This window comes from Apteryx rowi, unplaced genomic scaffold, assembly GCF_003343035.1.
Source record: "Apteryx rowi isolate R43461 unplaced genomic scaffold, aptRow1 scaffold_463, whole genome shotgun sequence".
Lineage (NCBI taxonomy): Eukaryota > Metazoa > Chordata > Aves > Apterygiformes > Apterygidae > Apteryx > Apteryx rowi.
In genome coordinates, this window is record NW_020450720.1 from 624,106 (window position 1) to 644,879 (window position 20,774).

General features: G+C 39.0%; 1 protein-coding gene across 5 annotated transcripts in view; it reads right to left on the minus strand.

The window, feature by feature from the left end:
• The window catches only part of TLN2 (talin 2), a 155,890-nt gene that overhangs the window by 44,399 nt on the left and 90,717 nt on the right, over positions 1-20,774 (minus strand). For 3 of the 5 annotated variants that reach the window (XM_026077817.1, XM_026077814.1, XM_026077815.1), the window contains 8 exons: positions 20,119-20,251; positions 17,538-17,639; positions 14,362-14,532; positions 8,664-8,810; positions 7,742-7,843; positions 5,644-5,763; positions 3,443-3,589; positions 920-1,086 (listed from right to left, as the gene is read on the minus strand). In XM_026077817.1, the coding sequence (XP_025933602.1) occupies positions 920-1,086; positions 3,443-3,589; positions 5,644-5,763; positions 7,742-7,843; positions 8,664-8,810; positions 14,362-14,532; positions 17,538-17,639; positions 20,119-20,251 (1,089 nt within the window). The remainder of the gene's footprint in view (positions 1-919; positions 1,087-3,442; positions 3,590-5,643; positions 5,764-7,741; positions 7,844-8,663; positions 8,811-14,361; positions 14,533-17,537; positions 17,640-20,118; positions 20,252-20,774) is intronic. The other 2 variants (XM_026077816.1, XM_026077818.1) reach the window with 2 other exon arrangements.

The window sequence follows — 20,774 nt, forward strand, 5'->3', positions numbered from 1 at the left end:
TAAGTAAATGGGCTAAAAAGATATTTATAATTCACCGTTCTTTAAAAGATGAAACCATTTGGGGCCCAGTCTTCAACATCTGCCTATAAAGCAACTAATAAACTCATTAACCTGGTGAGGTTAAAGCAAACAAGCCCTGATTTGAGCTCTGTACAATAGCAGCAACTTGCATATCTTTGCACCTTTCCTATTTGTTGAGTAATGGCAAGGTGGAAAATAAATGCTGGACAAGCAACAACTGTGTAGGCCAATTAGGCTACTAAGCAATAATTCAGTGTCTTTACTATGAAGCCCTGGGTTTTACTGCAAAGGAAGCAAGTCAGATGCTGCAAATCTCAATATTCTTAAAAATGCAGTGGGATTATTATATTCCAGATGCTACTAGAAGGAAAAACTGTGTTCTCACTCCCAAAGGAGAGAATGTGTGGCACAGCTGTGCCATTTCCAGCACTCCTGTCCACACAGTGTTAACCATAAGCATTACTTAGCAACACAAACAGTCAGAAAATGAAAAACAATTCGTGGAAAAAAAGTGTATTAAAGATTCCTCTTCAGTGTCATGGACAGCTAATTTTCCCTACTGGAATGACAGCGCAGTGTAGCCTATGCAACAAAATGGCTTGATTACCCGCCACCGCCCCACTTCCCCCCCCAATATTGCTATGAGTGTGGTCTTCTGTTGAAGTTCTCTTGGCACATATTCTTCAGCTGTTTAAAATTCTTCCTTCACACAAATAACCAAAGTGAAGTTTGTTATCCTCTACCAATACCCCACTGCCTCATCTCACTTCATTCCTGGAAATTTAGAAAGATTGCCAGGACAATAAAGCTGAAAAAAGCATCCCCATGTGCCTTTCCTTCTGCCAGTTTGCCTGTTCCCCCATGCACATGCTCGTCCATCTTTTCCATTTACACTGACCTGTGGTCTGCAAACGATTCGTTGTTCTCTGCATTAAGGGTTCCAGCAGTAGCAAACATGATGGTGGTGTCTAGATCTGCGATTATCCCAGACACAGCACTGGCTGCAGTAATACAGGCCTGCGTGCCTTTGTTTCCTGCTTGAAGGGCAGATAAAACTAAGGAAACCTGGAAACAACATAAAACAAGGTGGCCGTTAAAATAAAGCCCCCATTATCTGCTGTTGAATTAAGCTAATTCTTCCAATGTAAATTTATATTGAAAACAATAAGTGAAATTCATTTTGCAGTCTTATTTTTGCAAGTTTTAATAAACCTCTTTCCCCTTTCCCTTGCTTGCTCTGTTTGTGCATTAGTCATTTTGATCATTTTTTCCATAGTAGGAAGCCTGCTATTGGCATTTGTCATTCATGCAAGGACAGGCATGGTACACAATAAAGGAGCAGATCAAAGCCTTAACTACATCTGCTCTGCGTATAAATAATGGTACTCCACAATCAATAGTTTAAGCACTCATCTTCCATATACGAAAGGAAAAGCTTCTCCAGGTACAATAAATAAGAATTCCAATTATCTTGCAACACTCTGTATAGTCAATAAGGACCTAGCTGCATTTACTTTAGTGTCAAAATTACTTTTCTGTGATTTCTGGCACTGCTTGGTAACATGATCATAAGGATGAAAAACTCTTTGTGATTCAATGATGTTATATAGACAATATTAAAGAAGGTGCATCTCTATGAGCTGATGTTATATAACTCATATGGTCCTGCTACTGAGGTGAGGCRAGATCTCTCCTTTTGATAAACATCCGACTTGCACGAAACATGACACCACCACAATGGCCCAGAGCCGATGTCTCTTGCTGTACATTGCCACACAGCAGTGCTATGATGTTAAGATACCACCGTCACTCCACTTCCCCCTCAGGGAATGGTCACTGAAAGCCAGCTACCATCTGGTAACAAACACCTGCATCTAAACGATCCTTTAGATCAAATGCATCCTACACGCACACAAAACCACGGCGTTACCACACTTGGCACCTTCAGTACTTTCAGATGGCAGCAGGGAGAAGCTGGGAATTTCGGCTAATGAAACTACTGTGGGCCCATCTAGAAGAGTACTCTGCAGGAACTGTTCCATGGGCTACAGGTAAGAGGGGCAATGAAATAGGTTATGATAGACACAGGGAATTAGACAGGATTAAGGAAAGAGGACAAAAGCATAAGGTTTTGTTCTTCACCAGGGCAGTTAGCAGTCTGGCCCCAGATTACTTCAAGACTGTCTCAAATTAAGGGGGACTAGAGCTAGCAGTTCTGCTCTTCAGACAGAAGGAAGCTCCCTCTCCATCACAGGATGAAGCACCAGTTCGAACTTCCCTGAAATACAGTCACACACAATGGAGTGAACTTCTGTCAAGATAGATGTCAGCAACAAAATACATTAAYAGCACAGGCAAACACCAAATCATGCCTTTAAGTTATCTTGGTATCAACTGTAATGCCAGACAARTGGAAGGTATATACTCTCTGAACTCAAATACTAAAATATTATTGTATTAGGAAAAAAAACATACAAAAATATCTAGCTTTACATCTATCAACATTTTTGTCTACTATAAAAGCTATAATTCTCTATTTCATCCAATTAACATTCTATTTACAAAGCTCTGTAGCTGGGATGCCATCCTTATGCCATATTACAGTCCTAAATATGGCTTTTGCAAAAAGGATCCACATGTGGGGATATGTATCTCAAATACAACAACTCTTCCTGATGGTGTATTCAGATTCAAACTTCTCCCTGGACAGTTTCCTTGATTTAGTAATCTTGTTTTGAGCTTTAACACTTAAGATASAGCCTGCCCCTGCATAAGTTTAGGACTGCTGATACTCCTGGGTCATGGCATGGCAAAACAGCCATACAGCTGACAGCATATTAACACAGGCTGAGAAAGGGATATCTGGTGAAACCTAAATGGAACTGACACTTGACTTTCAATTTTCATGGCCAACAAAAGGGAGAGAAGTCAAAAAGGCTTACTAAAGGCAAGCTGCAYAGTTTGAAATGCATCTGTTTTCAAAGACCAAGAAAAGCCAGACAATCTGAACATGCGGATCTAAGTGGGTTAGCATGAAAGGGAGGACGTTGCTACGTGAAATAATGTGTCCTCAACCAACCTCAGCATAACAACTATGGATATACTCTTTCCCAGGGAGTGCCTCATRAGATAACATTACCATCTTATTTTTCAGGGATTGGCTTTGGACTAGCCTCCCTCTGGTATCAGGCCACAGCTTTGTTACAAGACATGAACAAGAATAGGACTAGCCTAGTACATGAATCTGTGACTGTACTGCACACAAAAGTAAAAAGTTACTGTAATTCAGCTGCTATAATTCCAGTATTGTAGTATAAATGTAAAGTACAAAAAAAAATTCGGACCCGTATAATTTGACTAATTTACTTCGTGGGGGAATGTGGTGGACAGACACTGTGGGGCAATACAAGGGGCATCTCACCTTTTCAGTCACAGCACGAGCACATTCTATCAACTCCCTTTTGGTGTAACTGTCTGAAGGGCAAATCTGGAGGGCTCCAGCTTTTTGTACAAGGAAAATACAGCCGTGACCAAGATCTTGCACCCGAGTCCTGATCTGGAACCCTATCTAGATGGTAAAGGAGGTACAGGGGAAAAAGAAGTAAAAGCAAAGTGAATAAATAAACACAATGCTGGTTTCAAGGCATTTAGGATGGGTAAAAAGCATGCATTTGCTCTACACTACTCAAATGGGACTGAAGAATATATGATTTGGTTCATTCTTTGTGGAATATCACACACATTCTCAGTTTTCCAGAACTGACCACATGTGAAACACTGACAAGGGCTGCCCTCACTGCTTCTGGTTTATTATTAATCTTAYAACATAAGCTGTGTGGTCCCTGTTCACAAATGTGTGCTAGCTTTAGTACCTGCATGTACTCAGGCAAATAATTTTCTGTTTGGATCAACAAGGAAGCAGGAACCGTAGCCATTAGTTTCACAAATGAAATTATTTCTACTTCAAGCAGAAACTCACATGCATGAGGGTCATTCTATTTAACAATATCAAGCTGAACACAAGCCATTGCTTTTCATTTAGCAACTGGGCATCAGGACATTTAAAACACCTGAATGATCTTTCAGTGGTGAAATGTAATTACTAAGTGAAAAAAATTCTTTGGAAGTMATTTGTCTGGATAATCTGATACATCTGGTGATGGTGAGATACCCCCTCACCCCAACTCACCAAAGCTTTGTTATGCCCCATAAGGAATTATTCTCCACAGGAATTCAATTAAAAGAGGGGTTTATTTAATTCTGCTCAGAGCAAAACTGCAGCACCTACTGCAATTGGTTAATACACTTGAAGCAAATAGCATGTATTCCTCAATTAGCATGAGGAGCTCAAACTGTGGGGAAACTCCCCCCCATCATATTCTGATGCTAAGATATGAAAGATGCTCGACAGCAAAAGACAACTTTGCTGCTACTTTCTTTCTGCATCTCACTTTCAGGACAGCAAGATATACTTGAAATCGCTTGTCAGTAAGACAAAAAGTGTATTTGTAATTCATCAAGCCAAATGAGACTTAAAGAAAATATTATAATAAAGAGTTTGTTTATATTTGCAAGTTGCCTGCAAGTGATATCCCCAAGACATTCTGGAGATTCTTTTCTGGTCTACAGAGTTGTCAGCTGTTCAAGTTGTCTATTTCTTAAGCTGAACTGAGCTTTTGATTGGAGGTTTCTGTTCTTCAAGCAGAAAATTTTTACAACAGGGCTTATAGCATGAGAACCCACACTTTTACAGTAAAAATTTATTCCTTTTGTATAGTCCCTGATGCTTCTTAAAAAAAATTGGATGATTCATAGCAGTCCTAGCAGAAAACTTGTTCCCTAGATACTTTCCATACATCAAGAGCAACAGGAGGAGTTAGGAGAAACAGAAACTAAACCTGTTTAAAGTTTTGAATGTTCACTGAAAACATCTTACAGTAACACCTAATTCCCTTCCTTACACACCCATGTGCACAAGTAATGATTTCATGCCATTTTGAAAAGATGTACAGTTTTGCTACACCAGTTGCTCCATTCTATCCAATGAAAACAAACTCAGAATTCTGGTCTTGGTGCACATGCTTGATGCATTAAATTACATTTTTACTGAAAACATAGATCTGAAGAGAGAAATCTGTATAGCCAAACTGCATCTACAATTTTGACTTGAATCATGGCATGGTTTCAACAAAGCAATGTTAGGCCAATTAAAATTCCTTTGAAAAACAGATGTGTTGTCCTGCCCCACATTTCTAGTGGGAGTGGGGCAGAAGTAGCACATCCTTCCACATATCAAACAGAGCACACATGCTACGGACATCTCTGGCACACAGACAAGTGGCTAGCAAAGCAAAGGCAGTTCTCCTGCCTGGAAATGCATTTACTGCATTTGTTTTAGAATCATCTCAGATACATGTGAGAGAAAACACATTACCACATGGTTCCAAACCAGTTATCTTTTTGACCATACAAGAGATGTATCAGACCTGGGGATGACTGCAGCTCTGTGAGGTGAATTTCCCTTGATATTTTGCTCTGCATTTATTTTATCACCTATGGTAAAAGAACACCTATGTTGACACCACTGTGTACATAGAACGAAGAGGTCTAAAAACTGCAGACCTCCTCTGGTTCAGCTGTAGCTGCAGCCATCCGGCCCTGGAGAGCCAAATGCCCATAGTCATTGGTCATTTGTGATGCAAGTCCTCCCAACTCTTCGGGGTTAGTAACCGACTTAGTCATCTGAAAAAAGAACACAGGCAAAAGAAAAAGAAAAAGACAGGCATGAGAATAACTTGTTAATACACTCCAGCCTAGAAGCACACTCGTTTGTTTGGCCACACTGATGAAATGGGGGAAAAACACTTGCTTTTTAAGGGATCTGCCTCCCAGCAAGAATTCCATGAGCAAACTCAAGCAAACATGCTTTATTAGAGTCATGATAATCAGGCACTTGCAGAACATACGGAGTAATCAAAGAGGAGCAGTTAGAGGTGGTAATTCACTCTTTAACATAGTGAGGGAATAGGCCAGCTAGAGTTACTCAGATTGGATGGGGAAGCAGGTCTTGTCTTTCACAGCCACCCCTTCATTTTGTCAAAGGTGAGCTAGTCTGTGTCAGTCTCAGCTGGCATGACATGGAAACGGAAAAATTCTTGGGATCAAGGCAGAACATCTCATCTTTTATAAAGATATGGGAAGGAGGGCAAAGAAGAATAACTAGAACTACGCAAAATGCCTTGGTAGAACGTCAGTATAAAAAAACACCTCTCCAGGAAAACCTACCTTTTATACAAAGATATTTCTTCTTTCCCCAATTTATGTTAGCAAAACCCATGATATTCCATCTTTGGAGCAAAACTAGTTTTGGACAAATTCCTACTGTTTGCAAATAAGCTATATTATCATAGACTGCAGTATCATCAACCTTTCTTGACTGCAACGCAAAATTTTTTAAGCACATCTCCATAGAAAATTGTTTTACGTAGCATACAAGGGAGCCCCTCCCTTATTCTTCTGAAAAACCCCAAATACACAACACCCTCCCCCAAACTCTTCAAAACTTAGTTATCTTAAACATCACTGAAACAAGACAGACTTGATTAAGCAAGTTTCCTCTTTTTTTCTTTTTAATCCAGCTAAATTACAGAAATCCAAGAAAACAGAAACTTGACCTTTTGATCCATATTTATAACTATTAGAGTGGTCTCATAAAAATCTGATCTCAGTTCATGGGCAAAGTTAAACAATAAGCAAACACTGTGAAGGGCTAATCTAAATAAACAAGAAACACAGGACAAGATTTCAGTAACAAATGAAGGGCTGATCAAAACATGTTGAAATATATTTTTTTTAATTTCTCATACAAAAAGCCAAATAAAAAGTATTTCAGCTTACATTTCACTATACAGGTCTTAGGCCAGAGAGCTAAAATCACCACCAACTTCCAAGTTAGATACCTTTTCATTAAAATAACAGAAACTTGGCCAGACAGCTTTTAAGTAGTGCTAGTAGACTGCTTCATGATGAAGCTAATGAAATGAGTTGATTGGCCTGTTTTCAACTTTTAGAGGACTCTGTTATAAAATATTCTGGCAGAGACRAACCTTGTTTCAAACAGAATCAGGTTTCAGGTCAAATCAAACTTCTCACAAAGGAGGGAGAGTTATAAACTCTGCTAAAACTTAAAACAGAAATCTGTCTCCAGGCCCATGCTGATGCAAGTGATAAAAGCTATGCATTGATAGAATCAAGCATTGATAGTATCCTAACTTCTCTCCCCCCAAATTAACAACCATTTCTTTTTGCTTCCTCATAATTATTCCTGAAAAGTGTATTTCCCTATCACAGTGAATCCCACTACATTCTGCCAAGTAGTGACTTAGCCTCTTGATGGCCATCTGTTTCCATACTGGTTTTCTTGGACAAAATGACAAGTTAGAATACCACTTTTTTTTTTTTTTTAAAAGAGGGCTTTGTAGAATAGCCAGAAGACAACCCAGAGACCCAGCACTCCTCTTCTGGACAGCCACCCCTTCCATTGTGCGACTAAGACTCAACAGTTAAATCTACAAAACCATAACCTCTCTTGTTGATTACCCCTATATAGATAGGCGTATTGGAAATCAATATCACAACATTGTATGTAACACTGTGTAAAGCATTTCATGTTCCTTGTGTGTGCACAACAGCTTTTACTATCTCTAGCCAAATTTCTTACCATTTCTTGTGCTGTTACAGCAATGGCTTTAGAGTATTTCACCACAGTGGTCTGATAATCAACAAATGTTCCCCTGGGATCTGGAGGTGTACCTTCATCCAGCTCCATGAAAGAGGGAAAAATATGAAAGAAATAACCTCATAATAAATAACATCTTCCACTTAATATTAAAACTGTATTGTATGTTAATTCTTATAAAATATCTCTAAATATATAAAATCAGTGCACAAGCATGTATGGGAAAACTCAGAAAAGACCTAGCCCAATGTCAGTATAGAATACAACTTGTACAGAATTTACAGTGCAGTGTTTTCAAGTTCAAAATTAACTTTTTGTGCAAGTTCAAACCACCTTTGGTACTCTGCTAATCTAAAAGTTAATGTGCAATGCTTAACGCTTTAAGAGCCAAAAACTTGAGACAGGAAAAGCCAGTTTTTTGGTTCAGCGCAGCCCGTTTGCCTTCTGCAATTGTACATTTCCAGCACAACACTTTACAGAAAGTAGCAAAACACTTCAGTCTCTGCTATCTTCCTTCTGGGATGAGTTTGTCCCAAAACAGACTTGTTGATCACTTAGAAGACTAATTTAAAAGATAATTAAATATGGTGATAAACCTAGGTCATCTAGGCTTTTAATTTTGCTTCTTCTATTTTTCTTAACTACCAGTGTATTACTGAATAGAATAATCTTCCAAAACAATTCTACCCACTGGTGCTGTCTATTTTGGTAATGGAACATCCATCCCACATATCAGTTTGATTTTGAAATCCGTGCTATTTTTCAAATATTCTTTAGGTTTACTGGGGTAGTGTGTCATTTATCACATGTCGCTGAAATGAATTAGCACTAGCTCTTTCAGCTGCTACACTGTGGATCAGCTTTCAGATGCAAGGCAAAAAGCATTCTAAATATCTATGCTCACCTTGCTCATTGCCTCTGCTATTGAGTCTACCATACCACCAACCATGCCTACTTCACTGGCAGCTTCATTTAAGGTAACCATTATGTCATCCACAGCCTCTTTCATCAGCTGGGCCGCCTCTGTGATTGCATCGTGCGTATGTGATGCCTGGAGTGGAGAGAATGGGAAAAGAAAGAATATTAGGGACTGTTCTGTGCACAAGTCAACATCCGGTTTGAAAGTGTTATTAGTTAATGCAACATCTAATAGTAGCTTTGAAAACCTTGTCCAGCATCAACATTGATGGAGAAAAGCTGGCTGAAAAAAGAAACGCAATACTGAATAAGAATTACTTGGGAACATATTAAGACCTTCCCTAGAACAGATTAGGAAAGTGATTAGTGTTTAACAGAAGAAACAAAGTTAGGGAAAGGCAAAAATACACCAGATGTTGAAACAGTCTACTCTTACACCAAAGCAAAAGTGCAGAAAATACCTTTTTTCTGCATTTCAGACACACACACTACAAAGGCTGTACGCAAGCTTGCCCAATTTCCTTCCTCAACATATTTACATGTAAAGACAATGAATACCCCTGAGCTTCAGTAATTTTTAAGCAGTCTACTAAAAATTGCACTGCTAAGGGCCTTGCCATGACTGTAGTATAGGGCCTAGGGTATAAAAAGTATGAGTGTATAYATACACATCTGTGTTAATATGTATGTATACATACCTACACATACATACACACATCTATAAAGTTAGACTAATGCATAAGCATAATGGAAGGGTCTTTTGCATATACTAGCATGTGTATGTACAACCATTAAAGCATTCTGTAGGAGTTAAAACACTTGAGGGCTTCTTTAATGACAATATTTCTTGATGCAGGTAATCAAAACAGACTTCAATAATCAAAACCCTACTCTCATTTGATTTGGAGCTATATCAACAAGCTTATTTTGTTATTCATATGAACCATATAATCAGTGAAAAATGAAAAGCCAGCCAGAAAAAAAAAGCCTACATAAAATAGAAAAATCACTTCCCTTTTAATATACATTATTATACATTTCATTTTTATGAACAGATTCTTGTGATGAAAATGATACAATTTTTAGATAATCAGTTATGAACAGCAGAGAACATGGAGCTTCAAGATGAGATTTTAAAAACAATGGCAATTAAGAACTCTGGGTTTGGTTTATCCCAGTTTCACTCATGCAAATCCAGAAAGCAGATTTTAGTTTGCAGTGTTTCAGATGGGTGAAGACACAGAACTGACTGTTTTCCATCTTGAAATACTGTTTAGTTCCCCAGCCAAAGTTGGAGGGAATGCCATTACTTCCCTACAAAATCCTCATTAGCAATGAGCAGAGATAATCCTAAACAGTGTTTGGCTCTTGATTCTGACGAGACAATGTAAAAATATCCTGGCTAAAGACATTTCAGAAGAAAAGGTCCACCAGAATAATAATCCAACAGTGTAATAATTAAAGTCTAGTTGCCTCCCTGTTTATCAACAATTTATACAGGACCTAAAGGTAATAAACTGTTTTATTCTGGCAATAGAATTCTTCTACATGTGTCTAAATTGATGTCTTTGGTTTGAAATATTTTCCTTTTTTACTGAGAAACTCACAAATCTTTCATTTCTGAGTTTCCAAAAGCTACCACCAGCTCAAAGATAGCAGCGTAAGTTGCCAAAATTACCAATATGCCCTCACAAAGCATGAACACAGAAATCTGCATCTCATCTTTCTCTCTCTTCTATAAAGGCTCTTAACTTCTAGAAAAGATGATGGCATTTACATAACCATTAGTGTGGAATACATAGCCCATCATCCCTACAGGCCACTAACAGAAAGTTTCTTCTCCATAAAGTTGATGCAAGGTTTTTAGTTTCTCCATTTCCTGAACTCAGGAAGAAAAAGATTGTTGCCAAGAGGAAGAAAAAAAAAAAAAMAACAAATTTTACTAAGGAGCTGTTTTGAAAGCACACATTCTAGCCCAGCTGCTTTGTTAATCCAGTCAAGTACATTTAGTTCAATACTCAGCCTCTTCCATTTTTCCCTTCCTCCTCCTTCATGTGCTTTAGTTATTTTTAGGAAAATCTTGAGCATTACAAAAAACATCCAGGTAGCATGTAAACGGAGGAAACAATGTCTTGCAGGGATACAAAACAATCATTTCTTATTATTGTATCTGATCCTCATATGTGTTTTGTCACATTCATCAGAAGAGGTTTTCCTGTGATACATGTTGAGAAATAATGTAAACGGGTCCATTTGTTCTAATGCACCAAATTGCAGAGCTGAGGGTAAATAAAAGAAAAGACAAACTTTAACAGAGATCTCTCCCTAGATACACAATAGATGCTTATGTGTCTACAAGGCTCAGGATGAAAACAAATTAAAAAAAATGGTTAAAAATATTTGGTCAACACAGATGCTCATCAATGGTTTTGGAAGAAAGCAGAGTAAGAGAAGTCAGGGCATGCACACAACTAACTGAATATTTCATAAAAAAACATAACCCGAACTCTTGCAGAAGAGATAGGCAACAACAGCCTTTGTACCCCTTACTATTAGCAACAATTAGGGATCAAGAGCACCCTGGACTTGCAGTACTGCATTCTACTACATCAGTAACCATCATTAAGCAAGRGAAAGAGGAAGGGGTGAAATAAATCAATATTTGCTAAGCAACATGAAGCAATGAGCACTTGCAGTAAGCAACAAGCCATCAGGCAAATGTATATGCCATCCATGTTTAAAACAGTGGTTTAGATTGCTGAAATAGTTGTAGATTGCTGAAGTCTACAGTGTCAACTATTTTAGTTTTCTTCTAAACTTAATGAAATAGAGAATGCCAGAAGTCTAAGCAATGAAATGATTATGCAAGTGGTCTTGCTCACAGTTCACACTCTAAAAATGTGYGACAGTTTCATAGGAACAAGGAATTCTCTTTGCATAAAACCGATGAGATGTGAAATGCTTGTAGCAGGTGACTATCCCGGAGGCACTACAGTCTGCCAGAGTGTGTAAAACCTCCAATATGAACATAAAAGGTAATGATCTGAGAGGATCAGAGTTCAGCAYGAACTAGGCCAAATGGTCTAACGAAGACATCACAGCATTAGAATCTGAAGCATAATTAATTGGCTTGAAAAGGATTTAAAATTAAATTGAGGGGAATGCAGGACAACTCTCCCTTTCTTTCAGAAGCTGAAATTTCCTTCTCACTCCTAACAATACCATCCCTTAAGTAAAGTATTTAGGTGATGCAAGTAATCTGCTAATTAGAAACCCTGAAGTGGACATCAGCTATTCTGGATGTGTGTTTTGTACTAATGTTTTTGATAGGTGCTGCTTCAAATCTTTGCCTTTAAAGAAATCTTTGTCTACGGAAATTAGCAGATGCAGCACGTTGCAGAACCGAGGCTATCCTGACAACTTAGATTTCCCAAATTATTTTTCCTCAACCTCAGTTGCACAGCCTTGCATCATCTCTGCTGACTCCTCCTACTTTACACTCTCAAGAGGTAATGAAGAAACAAGTGCTAGGATTTCAGCGGTGCTCAATCCACATCTTGAATCCTACTGAGGAAAACATTCTGAAAATACGCCTGTATTGCAGCCAGTAGAGAGAACATTCAAGAACCCCCAACTCTATGGAGCCTGCATATGTGTGGATTAAATCTCTCTGTGAAGCAGCAGCATAATACAGAACATTTGAAACACTTATAAAACGTGTTTCAAATCTAGTTCCAGCAGGTCTTAGAAGTTAGCATCCATGAACTAATAAAAAGCCTCTCTAATATCAGTTTCAGTGCGTCATGAACCCACTTTCTGCCAAAAGCATATTTATGCTATAAAAGCCCCCATAGCAAGTCTGATGAAAGGCCAGAGTGATATGAAAACACCCAGTCAGGGTAGGACCTAGTTGTGGGTAGGACGTGGGTGCCCCAGTCAAGTTGGAAATAGCATTCTGGGACACATAAAGGGTATTCCCCTCTGTCACACTCTGTCCAAATAAAAGATAACCCCAAAAGGCACTGGCACCACCTTCCTTCTCATCCACCACATTGTACCAGTCCCTGCTGTATGGTTAATGTGCACAAAGGCAAGTGGGTTTCTTGAGCATTCAGATTCTGATTTGCAGATTCTTATTTCTAACAGAAAAGACCAGAAATCAAATGCTCTCAGTTGTCTATAGCATGGGATCCCAACCCCTAGCATGCATATTGCTAATACTATATACATCACTTTAAGCAATATGTGGCCTGGACACGCAGCCAGGAGCTGCCACTGCTATCAAACAAAACCAAGTTAGTTTTATGCATGCTGGTGCAAAAGACTGAAGGTAAGCGTGTCGCACAACATCTTCAGAGCATCCTCCAGCCTTCAGGCCACCTCTACCTATTCTCAGTAGGAACCTTTCCAGCAACTGTTCTATTTGGTTTTCAGCCTTCCCTTGGTACTTGAGAGGCACTGAATGCTGCGACCTGTAAGAAATGCAGCGCCCAACAGACAGTAAACACATACTAACTTAGACTCTTAACATAGCCTATTAATTTGGCAGGAAGAGGTAGCTGCCATACGCTTAAAGGTTTTGCAAATGGTTGCAAATTGAGAACCATTTCACAATTAAAAAAAACAATTCCAAAGAGTAAGCGTTCCTAACATTTATACCGCTAATAATCCCTTTCCCCTCTCTTCACCATGGAATAGATCTTCACAAAGAATGGAAAGATTTCAATTTATGGGTGGTTATAGGTTAAAAAGCAGGAGTGGATTTTTCAGACAATAATTTAACCTACGGGTTGACAATTAGGTCTATCGCACGCTGTAAACAGGCAGTAACACCTGAACTGTCTGCTAATAACTGCAGTGTAGAAGAACTAGATTTTTTTTTTTAAATAGACAAAATCCATACCCTACATAGTTACTGTGTCATCTGAGCAGTAAAAGGAGTAAGTGAACATTACAGCAGGTTCTCTTAACAGCTATTCTTTATTTTCTAAGCTATAAAAACACTTCAGGATTTTTCTGCCTAGTTTTGAAGTGCTATCCAGTAATTCCTCCCTCCTTCCCCTCCAAACAGTCTGTGCTGGTCAAAGTTAAGCCATTTCACATGACGCAGCAGAGAGGCAGGAAAATAAACATTACTTCCACAACTCCATGACTTTATATTGCAATAGTCCTTTACAAAACATAAGAATTCCCAATAAAAATTTGCCTATTCTTTAGCATGATGCAACAAATCATACTAAAATATATTTTGACAACTGTCTCCTTTATCAAAAGGAAAAAAAAAGGTAAAGTTTTACTCATTGCTTTCTTTACAAGACACATATATACTAAGAGAATCAATATATACCTACACTTTTTTCTGTATTGCATGCATTTTGACCCTACCTATTTACTTAAGCCGCCATCCATTAAAAACCTCTTCTTTATTTTCTATAGCAGTCAGAATTACTTTGCTCCTTGTAATCTGAATCTGCCAATTCTTCCTTTCTATTAATAGAAAACCTTCTAAGCCTTCAATTTCAGTAAGTGGAAGTCATAAAAGGACTTTAGTTACCAGCATCAGAAAACAACATATCTGTTTGAGAAAATACAAACTTAATGCACAGGATTTTCACTTTAAAATTGTAGGAATCATTTCAAGTTAATATCTCTAATGACCCATTTGTTACACACATTGATTATACCTTGGGATTTCCTCCTCCTTCCTTGGCTGCATATAACATCTGTAAGGCAGATTCTGCTAGCGTCTTACTCTGGTCCAACACAGTCATCTGTTGCTGATGGTCTAATGTTTTGGACGCCACACCGACTGCAGCTAAAACCAAGGGTTCAAAGTAACTTGACAGCTGTGTAACCTAAGAAAGCAGAAAAAACAAAAGGTTCTTAATCCAGTTTCTTTAAAAACGGGAGTGGAATCCTATTCCCCAATTAACATCAGGCAGTGGGTTAGCTCAAGTAGCGCAGTTTCCTAATGCCTCAAAGCTGTATGAAACTTAGTTTATGAACATATCCCTATGTGATTCTGTCTCTCCTCAGCTTCAAATGCTGTAATATAACAAYGTTTATCCCTTCAGACAGAAACAATTGAAGACATGAGACCTGACGTCAGATGAAATTGTTTTCAAACTGGTAAGAAATTGCACAGTATTTAAGGGCATAAATGACAACAGCCTCCTCTGTCCAAGGGAGAGATTTCTCAACTTTCATTGTTGACAGACAACAGAGTGGGACTGTACAGGATTTGGAGTCTTCTGTTTATCTCAGAGACTATCCATATTTGCAATAACTTGCTCTGTGGCAAACCAGGCTAACCTTTCAAAGCCTCTAAGTCAGATTCCAGCACAGACCTGAACAGTTMTCTAACGTGCAAGATGCTGTGGTCTGCAGAAATGATATTACCACCTTAGGATAGRCTCTTAATTCATTATATGCAAACAGTTGCACAAGACAGCCAAGTGGCCCAACCACGCAGTGTTTCTTACTGCTAAACAGGAGACTGCTGGGTACATGGTGGTCTGTAACAGAGGGGTGTGGGCTGACTGGAATAGGTGCTCCAGAAAGAAGACTTACCAGGGAAAGTGCATGTTTGTTCAGTTAATTACAGGGGTTAAAGTGTTTGCAATATCTAAAGACACAGTTCTGCTAGCAACTCATGTTGCTGTAATTTAGTCTTCAGAAATGTGTGGAGTCGGTCTCTGTTTTCCTAAGTTTCTCATTTAATTCACAGTTCTACTGAGGAAACATCTGCTTTCAGCTATATACTTATTGAAAGAAAAGGGGAGTTTTAGTAGCATGAAAATTTTTACAGTGTACTTGTCTGATGTGCCATCTATAAAAGTGTTTGGTTCCTGCATTAAATACATGAGAATTATGCTTTATACCTTCTGCTGGCTGTAAGACAGTATTACTTTGGGCTGATTATTCCAGAACATGCAAGAAAAGCGAAGTATGGCACAGTTTGGTGTACCTGTAACCTCAGAAATTAAAGTGTTGATACATTTGCAGGGGCTATAAAGAAGCTTTAGAAAGCCGGTCTGCCAAGGGAAAACAACTGTACTTGAAGCCAAAAACTGTGGAGTAAAAGATTAAAATGTTTAATCCATGTATATGACTACAGGGATAGCTAAGAGCCAGTAAAATATGAAGATTGGAAATACCTTAGTAAGCCTTCTTTTCCTACTTTATTTTCCAAAGAATTAAAAAAAAATTAAAACCATAGTTAAAAAAAAAATATTTGGAATGATTTCACAAATAAGATCTTTTAAACTATGTCAAAGCAAGTAGTGGAAACCATACCATCTGCATCAGACAGGAAAAGTAGACTTCAGAAGTCTATGCTTAAGTGCTCTATGCACTTTGGTCTAGACATATCAAATGTAGACAGAGGAGGAACATGACTACATAGCTTCCTGTATCTTATCAATCCAGAATTAGAAAAGTTCTGCAAAGGCTCCAGGGCTAGGTAGACCATGTATCCAAATTGCAAGGAGCTGATACAGTACCAAATAATTGATGGTTATCCAAAGCTAAAGAAAGTAACATTTGTTAGCAGATCTGACACTGTTTACATGGTTATGAAGTGTACTGGCTTTTTTGCATGTCACCCTTAACTGAATTTTTAGTGAAAAAACTGCCTGGCATTTGTGAGGAGTACACTACCGCTTTTCAGGCTACCTGCTCTCCTTGGCGCTCAAGTGTTTTTTCATACGCATGTGTCTATTGGCACGCTGACGACTCTTACTGATCAGCTCTGGGAACCTGCTACTGATTCTGTCAGAGATAAACGCAACTCTTTGCTGTGGACAGACACCTTACCTTATAATGGCTCCAGAATGAGTTAAGTACTTGAAAAATATTTGCATATTTGATCCATTAGACTGAAAATAATAAGCATTTTCAACAATTAATGCAAACCCTTATCCAAACAGCAAATACACTTAACCCTTTCATACAGAATCAGAGATCCAAAAAGTACAACTTCTACCATATTTAATTCAAAGTAAAGGGGGACATTTGTTTTCAAAATACTTAAAACAGTACTCAAGTTTCTCCTCTTTTCCTCCCCCGTCACCACTAAAGGCCCCTAAAATTTTACAGCAGGAGTCCAAACTTGGAGTAGCTCAAAAATACTGTTTCCTAATAAAGCTATATTCCCTCTATAATTAATGGAGAGAGTCTCCCTGAAAAGGTGGTAAGTGGGCAAGTTAGCCTCCTGCTCTGAAGCCACACTTCAAAACTTCCCTCTCCACAGACTACAGAAGCCACCTCAGGAGATGACTGAGCCCAGGCGAGGCCAGAGGGAGCCCCTGCACATTTCCCCCACACTTTGCCCTGCTTCGTCACACATGGGCCAAGAAATGGAGTGGGGCACTTGATCCACAGAGTCCCAGATCAGCATGGGATCTGGCAAACCTTTGTCAGAACTCTTCATTTGGCCAAATTCAGCTCACAAACCGCAAGCAAGTGAACTGCCAAATAAACCTGGAGAGTGACAAGCCTGAGGTCATATCACAGGAGTCAGGAGCACCTACACACATCTGTAGCTGCTAGAACAGACACCTATAACCTTCCACTCCTCCTTTCCATCTTTGCTTTTCTCCACCCTTGTTTAATTCGTCCTTTTTTCACCCTCCCCACCTGCTAACACCAAAAAATTTAATGAAAATGTCTTTCTTATGGTTCATAAAATAAGCAGATTTATTTGGTCTCTGCTCCTAGCGTTTGGAAGTCCCAGATCCTTCTTCCTTCCACGTATTTTCTTCTGCTCTTTTGTAAGAGGTGAATGAACTACTAAACCATGGTCTCCCCTAGTGTCCAACTGTCCAAGACTCCAGATATCTTTGTAATGTTAGGACCGTACCTTGTGCCCAAGCTGAGCTGCCTCTCCCCGAGCTGCTGTAGCTATAGGATCAATAAGGTGGCCAATTTCCTGAACAACCGATGTCAGCTGCTCCTGTAAAGCCTAGTATAAAGACAAATTGTCAGTTCTTACCACAGCTGCTCATTTATCAAGTTTTATCACACCATAAACTCATCCTCAGACCAACCAAACTACTCAAATCTCTATTAAATGACCCACTACATATGATGCAGAAATTCAAGCTACTGATTTTATTTACATGCTTGTTTTCTTCACATATATCCTATTTCAACTGTAGGAGCCCTAACAGAGGCTTGCTGCTGTTTAGATTTATCAGGCAAGTCTGAGAGGGAGAAAGGGAGGGGGGTGATGATGGCGCCTCTCACTTGAGCTGATAGTGGCAATGCAGGAATAGGAACCATTTCTCATCGCAAGGTGACCTCCTCTCCTCCCACCAAAAACCAAACCAAAAAAACCAAAACCAAAACAAAAACAAACCCTATTCTTGCCCTGCACTGGTGAGAGAAACCACTGGTCTCTGCACTGGTCAGAGCTCCAATTAAAATACGAACAAGCATTTTCAAAGCAAACAGTGCAGCACAAGAGCAGAAACTCTGCTGTACACTTTGAAGCCAGCAGCAGAAATTTATTAATATAAAAGGGAAAGCAAAAATATGACATCTGAGTGCAAGAGACCTGAGCACAGTCTGAGGGACAGAAAGATAAGGAAGGCACAACACTGGGCCTGTTATCACATAAATACTAGCTTTTAATTCAAAGGCAGTTAATGTCTTGGCAGCCAGGATTTAGCTCATTCTCCTGCAAGGCAAGACTGGGGGGGTGAGTGGGGGAGAAGCATTCTGGCACTTGGCTGTATTTCTATACTGCTTTACAAATAGCTTAGTATCTTAAATAGTGCTTATTTCAGTTCAGCACTATGTTCAAAATGAAATGATTGAAATAGAAAAGAATTACATGTATGAAATATTTTCTGCAGTAACTTATTTTGTATCATTTCATTTAGTCCGAGATGTTTCTAATATGCAGTATTACAGCCCAAATAAACCACTGGAATACACAAATATGGACGCAATTTCAAGCAGCAATAGAACAATGAAACACTGAATACCAAACAGAATCTAGCCTCCAGTTGCTTGTTTTTCATAGGCAGTCTGCCCTAATGGCCCTTACTCAAACAGATGAAGGCTGAAATAGCATAGAATTTGCCTAAATTACCACCAGGCAGGGGGTGGCACTGATTTTCCTGTGAACATATATCAACATAAACCCAACAGTTCATTTATTGAACCAAAAAATAGTCATTAATAAAAAAGACATTGAAATTTAAATCACTGGACTTCTAGTAACAGATTAACTTCAAAAACATCCTGATTTCTATGCAGCACAGGAAATCTAAGCCAGAGAAACATTAACCATCTGTCAGTCATGTGAGAAAAGGCAGGCAGATCAGCAATAGGTAGGTGTTGTTTAAAATTAAAAAATTTCACCACTACATTTGGCAAGTGAATCTGTAATTTTGAGGATCATATTCTCCCATAGCCCTCCTACTCTGTGTTGACATGGGAAGAGATATTTGACCACTTTAGAAAAGCARTCAGAACTTGGACATCAATTTAAAAGCCAAATCCCTCTAACAAATTAGCAAAAATGTATTAAATGGTACTAGGTGGCCTCAACCGACCCTTTCCACTGGAGAACAGAAAATACTGGAATACTTACACTAAGGACTGGAGAAAAAAAAAAAAAAAAGGGCAAAATAATGAAGGAGTTTAATGCCAACCTCCCTGCTGGTAATTTGAGATAATTTTCTCATGATGACTGTAGCTGTAGTCAAGCTTCTTCACGTATGAGGAGGAAAGGGTAACGTGTATTAATATTTTAAGAAAATTTTCTCATTAGGGCTATCACTTAAAATAATCACTACATGCTACAAGTAACTACAGTAGCTTTTTGCTCATGAATATATTCAACACTTACAGAATAGATTTCTTATCTTGGTATTGCTCTTTCTGCTTTACAGCTTCTACTTCCTAAATTATAGCAATTAATTGAAGAATGATTTTTTTCCCCCCGATGAAACAAACAAAAAAATTTTTTACAGTAGTGTCATTAGGCCTGCTCTGAGGAGCTACTATATTAAATCTTGTCATAAATTGTTAACAAAACCATCACTCCTTCTCTATTTTTGGTTTGCTTGTTCACTACTCTCTCCTGCACCTTAGAGTCTTTTTTCTAATTTCAGGAAGCTCCAGTTCTCACTTTGCAAAATCCAAGACAAAACTAGAGTTTAAACATTTTAACTCCCAGCTACCTCCTTCCCAATTCTGCCTCCCATCTACAGCCAGCCTTAGCTGCACAGAAAACATTAGAGATCTCCTCCTACCAGCACACTTCCAGAAGCAACGTACTTTTTAACAAGCACATGGTTTTGCCTGGAAAGATTTCAGTAAGACTACTTCTCCCCTCAGGGACAGGCTGTGCTTGCTCAGTGCCCAGCTCTAAATCTGCAGACGGAAAGGAAAGCAGCACGATTAGCCTGTTCCCGTGCCATCTCCCTTACTTCAACTGAGATGTCATCCCTGGTGGCCAGGTTCTGACTGACAGCCGCCAGCGAGGCCTGCTCAATGTCCCTGATGCATCTGTTGATCCCATCGATGGAGTAATCGCATTCTCGCTGGCCTGGGGCCTTGTCCCTGGAACAGAGGTGGTAATTTCAGCACGAGGGGAAGGAGGCAGGCCTCTTCCACGGACACATACAAGCGCAGTTCGTTAACTGACCATGCACAAACCACGTGGGAGGAGTGCAACCAGGAGAAGGATTAGCGTTGCTGTACCTGGGGGATTTTGATATACATACAGAGTACTCCAAACCTTTAGTAAAAATCAGTGCTAGGCTTCGAGAAAAAGGGAGTGAAGGAAATATCAGTTGTCTCCAAGGATTATGCAATAAAGTTAACTGTCTCAGGAGGAAAAACAAAACAACAACAAAACAAACAAACAAAAACAGAAAAACAACCCCCTCCCCAAAACCCACACAACCCAACCTCCTCAGGATGGTCAAGCGATTAGCCCAGTAAAGGAGGTCACAATAAAAGAGCAACAGAGACAACAGGAAAAAATATTCTGTACAGTGTGACAGAATGTCTCAGAAGACAATTGCTTGGATATTATATTTTACCCTCAGTCCCAGGTGCCTTCTAATAAAATTAGTTTTTG